General features: G+C 37.5%; 1 protein-coding gene across 6 annotated transcripts in view; it reads right to left on the bottom strand.

Annotated features, from left to right (window-relative positions):
* Positions 1-1298: 1298 nt before the first annotated feature.
* The window catches only part of LOC143024667 (ubiquitin carboxyl-terminal hydrolase 47-like), a 130525-nt gene continuing 122377 nt past the window's right edge, over positions 1299-9446 (bottom strand). For 5 of the 6 annotated variants that reach the window (XM_076183644.1, XM_076183645.1, XM_076183642.1 and 2 more), the window contains 7 exons: positions 8372-8528; positions 6316-6430; positions 5915-6059; positions 5590-5814; positions 4824-4967; positions 3466-3644; positions 1299-3339 (listed from right to left, as the gene is read on the bottom strand). In XM_076183644.1, coding sequence (XP_076039759.1) covers positions 3150-3339; positions 3466-3644; positions 4824-4967; positions 5590-5814; positions 5915-6059; positions 6316-6430; positions 8372-8528 — 1155 coding nt within the window. In that variant the 3' untranslated portion in view covers positions 1299-3149. The remainder of the gene's footprint in view (positions 3340-3465; positions 3645-4823; positions 4968-5589; positions 5815-5914; positions 6060-6315; positions 6431-8371; positions 8529-9446) is intronic. The other variant, XM_076183643.1, reaches the window with a different exon arrangement.

Below are 9446 nucleotides of genomic sequence, written 5' to 3'. Positions count from 1 at the left end.
CCTTACAGCTTCTAAAGTTCCCAAGTGCACAATCCAGCACTGATCACATCTAGCTGAGAACCAATAACCAAGCAGGTCAGTCTTCTTTAACCCTTTAAGTTCCTTTGTTTACCTCATCGATTTGGTTCTGGTAATGCCAGATTATCTCGTTCAATTTGGAGAAACCTATTGTTCTCAAAGGGTTAAATAATGGAATATGTACAAAGATATTAAATGACTAATAGTTAACTTTGCCTAGGTGTCATTATTATCTAATACCAGTATATAAGCCCATAGTTACTTCACATCAGTTCTTTTTCTTGGTCAAATTTGAATTATGTCTGAATATTTTTGCCCACCCTATACAGTAATATCAAAGCTTAAACCTTATTTACCAAGTAAAGAGCCAGTTGTTATTCATGTGAATTACACCATGTACAGACATTTTGTATAACAAAGCATCTTAGTAGAACATACATTCCTAATGAAATGTCTTTATGAAATGCAAAAATAAAAATGTTAAATGAAATTTCAAATTAAAAAATTTTCATGCCCAATTTGTTACCCACAGTGACACAAGACACTTTCACGTTCCTCCAAAACCATTTTGGTTTAAAGGAGCTCTTCTAATATGCCTTGTGATGGCATTGTGGATACGAAATTGTCGAACCAAGATTCATCACAGGTGACCCCTGTGAAAAACAAGATGGTCATCTACACAAGTCAAAAAACAAAACCAAAAAAAGAATACTGGAGGACAAAGAAAAGTCAAGGATTCATGATAATTTTCTAAATCTACTCAGTACTATTAGATTTCAAAGTTAAGTGCCTTCTATGTATACTAGCCCTACTGTTCAACTGTACAAATGAACATGAGCTAGCAGATATGCAACTCCTAGTTCTAATTTTGAAATTATTAATGTCCACACAGTATTGAAAATAGTTTATATACATGCAAATATACATATATTACTCTTTCTTTATTGGGCATATTTTTTTTTTATCAAATTCAATTAAAAGTCCCTTAAAATATGTTAATGCACAGAAAGCCCAGAATTCAGAGATCTGGTTAAACTGCCATAGGCAATGGGACCAGCTCTAGTTATCAGTTATAAACTGACATTTCCACATATATCTCTGTAAATACCTTAAAGGAACTATATGTATGTACACTTAGAGATCTAATCCCTTAGAGTGCAGGGGATGGACCATGAGTTTGGGGTGAATTTCCTTTAAATTAAATTGGATCTAGTGTCATTTCAGGTGAAGGGTAAGTGTACAAGAAACTTTGTTCTGGTAAAAGGCTAATTAAAGTCTACTCACAATCATTACATATATTATTCAGGGAAGGGATGGTCTAGGGATGTATGTTTTAACTAATTGCAATGAGAACTAACAAAGAAAAATAAAATAAAAATAAAATAAAAAATAAAATAAAATCCTTTCAACCAGTGATTTCACCATTGAGCTCTTGAATCTCTTAAGGCATGCAACAGCGCGCAAAGCCTCTCAAACAACCACAACACTACTTCCTTAGTATCCAAACCAATGTGATGTGCCTCAATATCTATCTTATCTGATACTTGTCAATATAATTCAGAAGTGGCTGTCTATCCCACCCAAAATAACTTGTGTTTCTATTGTAAGTTTTTTCTCATTATGAGAGATAATAAATAGATAAAAATTCATTCACACAATGTACAATAATTATGAAAAGGAAACAATACAGACTAGGACTTCATTTTACATAACAACAATAGCCTTCAAATTCTATGGTACAAGTAACCTAAAAAGCCTGACAGTTGACAAAAGATAAAATATTAATGATGGTAATATTGGTAGATGGTGGTAGACAACTCTGTAGAGAGCCAAGTATGAGGAGGTAGTCAAGCAAGTATGTCATCATTCCCATCACTTGCACTGTTTGTTTGACAAACAGAAAATACATTTTTTTCCTTGACGAGATGGTGGTCTTCCTGCGCTGCAGTAACCACACACCCCATGTAGCTTTTAACACAACCACTATTTTACCAGAGTATCACCATCATAACCCTGGAGGTTACCAATCCTCAACTTAGAACACTAGCACATGACCGTAGGCAGTGAGCACGTTTGTAACCATCACACTAAAACAAGAAGTAAACCTTTAAGCTATAATCTTCATGCAACCATATTGATTCAACCTTTAAAATCTTTTAATATAATACCATATGACAAACAAAAGTCTTTATGTAATCCATTAAATTTTATTATTTTTCAGTACCTGTAATCATATTCAACCTGGAAAAGAATAAACCTACTATAGGTAATAAAAGCATACGACTTCTCACATTGAAGCTGCATGCATATAATTGATAGACATGCTGCAAATTCAATATGAAATGTGATATGATCATTGTTCCACTACCTCTGAGTGGGTTTAGTCATTTCAAGTTTGATATTACATTGCGGATTACTTGCCCCATCTTCCATCTGATTTTTGTGTCATGATGAAAAAGTTATTTTCCCCTTTGAAGAAGGCCACACTATTCCTTCTTAAAGTGTCAATAAATATTTGCACATGTCCTCATTAGAAATTAAATTACTGCTAAAATGAGGCAAGAGGTCAGACAAGTTCACTGACCCACCAATAATTTTAGTTACACCATTTTATGGAAAATCTATTGCCAGATCATTCAAAGGTCAACGGGAAAACTATCACTTCTGAAAGACAATGCTGCAACAAATCAAGTGCTGCTTCTTGCTGCTTCTAAGATATGTGTATTTCCAATGCTGAATTTAAGGGGGTTATAACACATAAACTGTATATGAGCATAAACTCATACTCCCATGCTTCTCACTTCCGAGGACTCAATGCAAGTATATGGGCTGTGCATTCTTGCAGGGAGGAACTAAAGCTATTTGGAGATTTTGTAAATATATATGAATCAGAGGTAAAAATGAATGGGATACATATCAGCTCATTCCTGTTGTCCTCCTCACTGAATATGTTGGCTTTGGTATACAACACATTGGTCAAGGCAAGCAAGCGTTTTCCAGCCGTACCGTCCTTCCGTCTTTGCTCAACTTGCTAACTCTAAGGCAGATCTCTTACTGTCCTGTCTTTCATGACCTTACACATAGTTTGTTTGGATTAAGAGTCATTTACTCAACACTATTTCAATGTCATTTTATTCTTCTGTAGGATTATGATTTAAGTAGATTCGGAGTCCTTTCTCCTTGGACCTAAGTGTGCTGTGGCCTGAGCTTGAAGAACCTGGACAAGAGTATTGCAAGTCTCGATTCAACCGTCGATTTTCAGAGTTGCTTAATTCTCTTCTTTCGTCTTCGCTCAACTCCTTTTCTTTCTCGGTTTTGTCCCTGTAAATGAAGATAAGCTTCAACATTTGTTCTCCACACATACACAAAAATCACATATACACATAAAGCATTATGTTTCCATTTATTTGACTTTAGATAACTTGTTGCTAAAACATGAAGTGGTACCTATAATAAACCAATGCTCCATCTTCTGAAATGTAAAGGGGCCTAGAATCAAGTGGTCCTGGTCTTTGAATCCAGTCTAAATCTTGATTGATGCTAACTACGGGCATATCAAAGGGGAACGTTCCTTGTCCCTTTGCAAACTCAACATTGTCTACAGCAATGCCAGAAATACTTGAAAGCTGAAAAATGAAATACACAGGACCTTAGATATAGGACATAGATAAATATTTCAAAATTGACATCAACGCAACTAGGAATAATGGATCCAAGTTTGTAGGAAAACAATTTCAAACAGACATGACGAAATACTCTTTCTTCAATTGCATTGTTAATATATGGCATGGTCTTCCATCCAACATAACTTGTTGTTCCACTGCAGAAGTATTCAAATAAGTCTCAAGATTTACTGAGCTACAAATCCCTGACTAGAATTATTTATTTTAGGATAGAAAAAAATATTAATCCCTGACTAGAATTATTTATTTTAGGATGGCAAAAAAATATTAAAGATAGGTTAAGTACCTGAACAGCCTTGTAAGAATCAATGGGTCTGTGACAAAAATGTAATAATGATTACTGCTCTGAATTTTACTGACTGGAAAGCTGCAGCTCCCTTACTGACTAGCAATAGACTGAAGGCCTTTCCATACCTCTGTGAAGAAACAATGAACAAGTGTCTGTGTTGTATTTGTATGAGACTGTTTCTACGTCACCAGCCTGTCACAGTAGCAGTAGAGGAGCAGTTACTAGTAGTCAGTTCTCCTTATGTGTAGAGGTGGAGGAAATATACTGAAGTCAATTGTGAAAGGAGACTGGACAATTTTGAAATTGATGTCCTCTGTGCATGACTTTTGTTAATAAAAAGAGAATGAATTTATTGTTAGCATGAGAAAGTTATGGGTGACTGAATACACTGTTACTCAGTCAGTTTCTGCCTCTCCTGGTGGGAATCAATCCTAAAATGGCACAACAAGATGATGCAGCAGTTAGCCATCCTCTGAAGAGGACAGGAACTAACCACTCAGATAGACAGACACACACATGCGAAACACTGAGTGCCAAAACTAGACAAGATTTTAAGAATAAACTGGATGTGGAGAGACATGAAAATGGGTCACCACGAGCATAGCTCTCGTCCCGTAAAATACAACTAAGTAAATACACAGAAAAAGATGCTGAGATGGGGAAATGGGAGGAGAAGAGAGAGAAAGAAATTAATCATCCATTCAAAGACATTATATGATGGGCTAGTGAAGTGCTTAGAGAAATGGTAATACATAATAATGATATCAAAGAAACGCTTTTATCTCCCATACTTTCCAATAAATCATTATGACTCAAATTCAACAAGGACCTACCTTTTCTCGAAGTGACTCACTGGTTGCCTCTGGAATTACTATTTCACTAACTGGATCTGTAGTAAAACTGGAGGGTCTCCATCTTTTAACAAATATTGATAACTCATCATCATCACCAGTCTTCGTCTCTGGGCCCTCTATTACCTGCAAAAGAAACGTTTTTTAACTGGTCTCTGTACAAAAATCAAAGGGCTGGAAATGGACAAAAGTTAAAAAAAGACAATCATAAATAATACCATATGCATGGATTTGTGGAATAAATTGGATGAAAATAAAATCCAAGCTAACAACAGAAATGAATTTAAGACAAAGTTTGATGTGCGTAAGCAAAGATACAGGTCTAGGTAAATATAATTATATACATACATACAGTGAGACCTCTCATTAACGGACATTAATTAGCTGTGTTTGCAGTGTTTTCGCTGTGTTTTTGGTGCTGTTGTTTAGTGTGTGCAATCACTTTGCCACCCAAAAACCACTCAAAATCAACGGACACCGTTACCCCCCTTTTAGTCCGTTAATGAGAGGTAGTACTGTACACACCAAAGGGGCTCCTCCCCTTATATTGGGGAGCAGGGGGGGGTCCACTAAGTCTAAGCATACATCCTCCATGAATCTAAATCCCGTTCATCACCCCTCCCATCTTAACAGCTTGTGGCTGAAGGTTCTTCCTTGTCTTGTGCACACCATTTGGATCAAGGGCAATGCAGAGACACAGCACCTTCACAGCCACACATAATACACAAGGTAATTGAAAGACACCTACTTGTAGGAAGAGCTCCCAATTACTGTACAATGGAATATTATCCTCAAACTTTTGAGGATCAAGATATATTGTTTGTGGATTTTTCCAACTCTTTTTACGTAATCGGACATTTTCTACTTTTAGGTCCAATTGACAACGTTGATTGGCTTCCTTTACTACAGCTCTCTTGACGTTTGCTACGGTGTCACCCTTGCAGATGACCCAATCTATGAGGAACTTTGCTGGCTGTGAAAAGAATAATATCATCAAGTTGTTTTTTGAAGTCCCAACAGTAGAACCATATATTCTACTTAATAACATTATGTAATCAAGCAGATCCACTTACATCATCAGGGTTGTCTAATTCAAGAAAATACACTTTCCCCCTCTGTTCACCAGGTAGCAAGGCTCTTCCTAGTCTTACGGTTAACCTTGCATTATCTCCGTATGACGCTAATGTTTCCGACATTCTCGTGCACTCAAACTCTTGACTGAAAGGAGAGGAAAAAAAAAAAAATTACTCAACACGATAAACCATACATAACTCTATATTTCATCAAATATATCACCAGAAACCTTTAATCTGAATCAGCTCTCCACATGCCCCTAACCAAGTGAGATTGGAGCAATGGATTGATTTATTCTGGCTCTGACTACGCAATCTTATTCATATTTGTCACATCCATTCAATACAGAAAAGGTTAAGAAATACACCTACATTTAAAACAGTTACAATGTAATACAAACCTAATTGAATAGCTTTTGAAAAATTTAAAGTGCTCCTGCGAAACTCCTACCCAAGGCTGCATCTCCATTTTCAACTGTCCAAAAGTGATTCGCTTATCAACATAAACACGTAACACTGTAAAAGAAACATTTTAATTAGATGCTTTAAATGCATGTTGTATATTCTAACAAATCACCTCTTCTTAAAATGTTAGCCATTACATATAAAGACAAGAAATACCAGTGTACATTAACTCTTGGGTTATGCAAGGGTTACATTCCTGAACAGGTTGTATATCTCTAAACTGTGTATTTCATGTTTTTCCCATAGAAAATTTTTTAATTGGGGAAGGTATCCTATATTCCTGGACTCTGGAAAACTCTATTTCTGGGTCATCTTACTCTGTAATAGTTATATTCATGTATGGATTTCCTTTACAGCATATATTTGTTATATTTACACATATGCAATCACTCCCAGCCCTCCTCGTGTTTGTCATACACAGACTTGTTTGCCTCTTTCCATTAATTCTCTTTTTATGGAGAACATAAAATTGAAGGAGACTGCAAGTGACCATAGGGCCTACTCTGAGAAGTTGAATAAATGCTCGCTGGTCAAGTGGGTTAGAGCATTGCTACTTGTCAAGATGTTGGCAGTTCAAACCTTGCCACAAGCAAGTTGGACCAAGGGCATGGTTCATTACATTTCACACTACAAAGTCCTCTGTAAGAGGCACCATCCTGGCCTCCTGATAGAGGGAAGTTCACAATGTTAAACCGAATCATCATCGATCAATCACGGAGAAATTGGTGCATCTTGGTCTGGGTGGGTGCATTAAGTCATAAAAAAAATAAATGAAAATAAAAAAATAAATAATAATAATAAAAAGAAAAAAAATAAATCAATCAATCAATAAATAAACAAAAAATCCTGAATGGTACCTATGCTGACAGGTATAATGTTCTTGTTTTGATGCTAGATCCACTGCAACAACCTATCCTTTCCATCGCTGCAGTCCAAGCAAGAGCAAAACAAACGAAGGACATCAAAATCCAAGCTAGAGCACAGGCACAGACTTTGTCAACATTACTCCTGACAATATAGTGCATTTTCAAAAAGGTGCATTATTGATATAGGCACTGCTTTCTCTCTTAACACTTTCAGCTTCTGTTAGATGGTAAGGATTTTCCTTCTTTTCTTGGCTACACTAACAGACAAGGTTGCTGGACACTTGGATGTTATGGTGATGAAAACCTTGAGAATAAGAGAGCAGAGTTGCTGGGATGGCTCTACACAATGTGTGGGCTAACTTGGGAATGGAACGCTTTTCCTGTATATGGTATGGGCTTGGAAGTTTCTAAACCTTGCCCAGGATGGTTAGTGAATAGACTGTTGCACAGCAAAGATTTGAAATCACCACTATGAATTATGTTGCCAGCCTATACTGCATGAAGTTAAAAAATAACTACTCATACCTCCTCCTGTCATCCAGAAGGAGCCAAGATAAGAGGGAGGGAAGGGGATGAGTGGGAGTGGAGTTTATGCCTTTGTTTTTTGGCACTGCCCTTGTAAGGGGGAAAAAGCCTTTGGTATATGTCTGTATGTACTCATACCTCAAATAAGTATCCTTTAATCTTATGGTATGTGCTTTTGATCTGCCTACCTCCCTCGTAAGGGGGTAAAAAGCCTTTGGTATAGATAGAATTTTAGCTCAGGTCAAGTTAAATGCACAAGTAAAACTCATATAACTTAAAGTTAAATGTAGCTCTGGCTATGAGGAAAAAAATTCACTCATTTTGAATATCTAAACAATTATTTTATATCAGTCCATCAAACATGTAAATTCAATGATTTAAAAATCTGAATGTTGACCATTTCATAATAACAATATCACCACACCCTGAACAAGCCAAAATACATACATATACCAAGGCTTTTTCCCCCTTACAAGGGAGGTAGCCAAAAAGGGAAAGGCATAAAATCATTTCCACCCATTCCATCCCTGAATACACTCCACACCCCTCCACCCTCTCTCTTATCTGAGCACCACCAAAATACAAACAGTAATTTACTTACTTTTCTGATTTGTTTCATGATCCGTATAGTACTGTGCCCTGAAGTATCTTTTCACCGGAAGGTCTTCCTTGTCTTCCTCGAACTCTACCCACCCGCTCACGGTTGAATTGGTCTGATCCTGGAAAAGAGGTAATCCCCAACCCATGTCACTCCCGACCTGCAAAGGTAGAGATACATGCCACAAACCACACCACAATTCACAAGTAACAATCTAGGGTTAAATCTTATGAACAAGTAACAGGTTAGGCACTCATGACAAGAATCCTGTCGATCTATATACCAAAAAGCTTCTTCCTCCTCACAAGGGAGTCAATCAGAGCATGCAACCATCTCCATCCATTTGTTTCCCTTTTAAAGAATTTCTTGTGGATAAAGGGCTATCCTTGTCCCACCACCCATTGTCTGGATCAGATACAATGCAGTAAGACACAGCATCTCCATAGCAAGACTAAACAGCCAAAGCTGGTTTACTTGTTCCTCTCACTACATGATTTACTCCACCCCTACTTTTCCATTCCCTTCTAAATGTGGACCTAGATACTTAAAACGATCCACTTCCTCTAGCGTCTCTCATTTAAGATTTACTTCCAACACACTGCCTCCCTCACCCCTTGTACATATCACCACTGCACTTATGATGATGATGATGTGGTTTAATGTCACAAACTCTCCCCTATCAGAAGGCTAGGATGGTGCCCCTCACAGAGGGCTTTGTAGCGTGGAATTTAACGAACCATGCCCTTGGTTCAACTTCGCTAGTGGCAGGATTCGAACCGCCATCCCCTCGACCTTCGCCACAAGTAACGACGCCCTACCCGCTCAGCCATACCACCACACCTATACCCACCTTTAATTTCAACTTTCTTCTATCACCTACTTTCCCCCATTCTGTTGCCTTAGACCCACCTCTGATCCAGTTACTAGCACAATATCATCAGCAAACAATGACTGGCTCACCTCTCACTTCCCTCCACTCTCACTAACCATCTCCAATTCCTGGCCCATCACCCTTATGTGTACTACTCCATCAATATACACATTGAACAGCCAGTAACTATCACAACCCTGGCACAGC

The sequence above is a fragment of the Oratosquilla oratoria genome, chromosome 4 (genome assembly GCF_046742065.1).
Source record: "Oratosquilla oratoria isolate Oo_2021 chromosome 4, ASM4674206v1, whole genome shotgun sequence".
Lineage (NCBI taxonomy): Eukaryota > Metazoa > Arthropoda > Malacostraca > Stomatopoda > Squillidae > Oratosquilla > Oratosquilla oratoria.
Note: the sequence above shows the minus strand (reverse complement) of the source record. Positions and strands in the feature narration are given on the sequence as shown.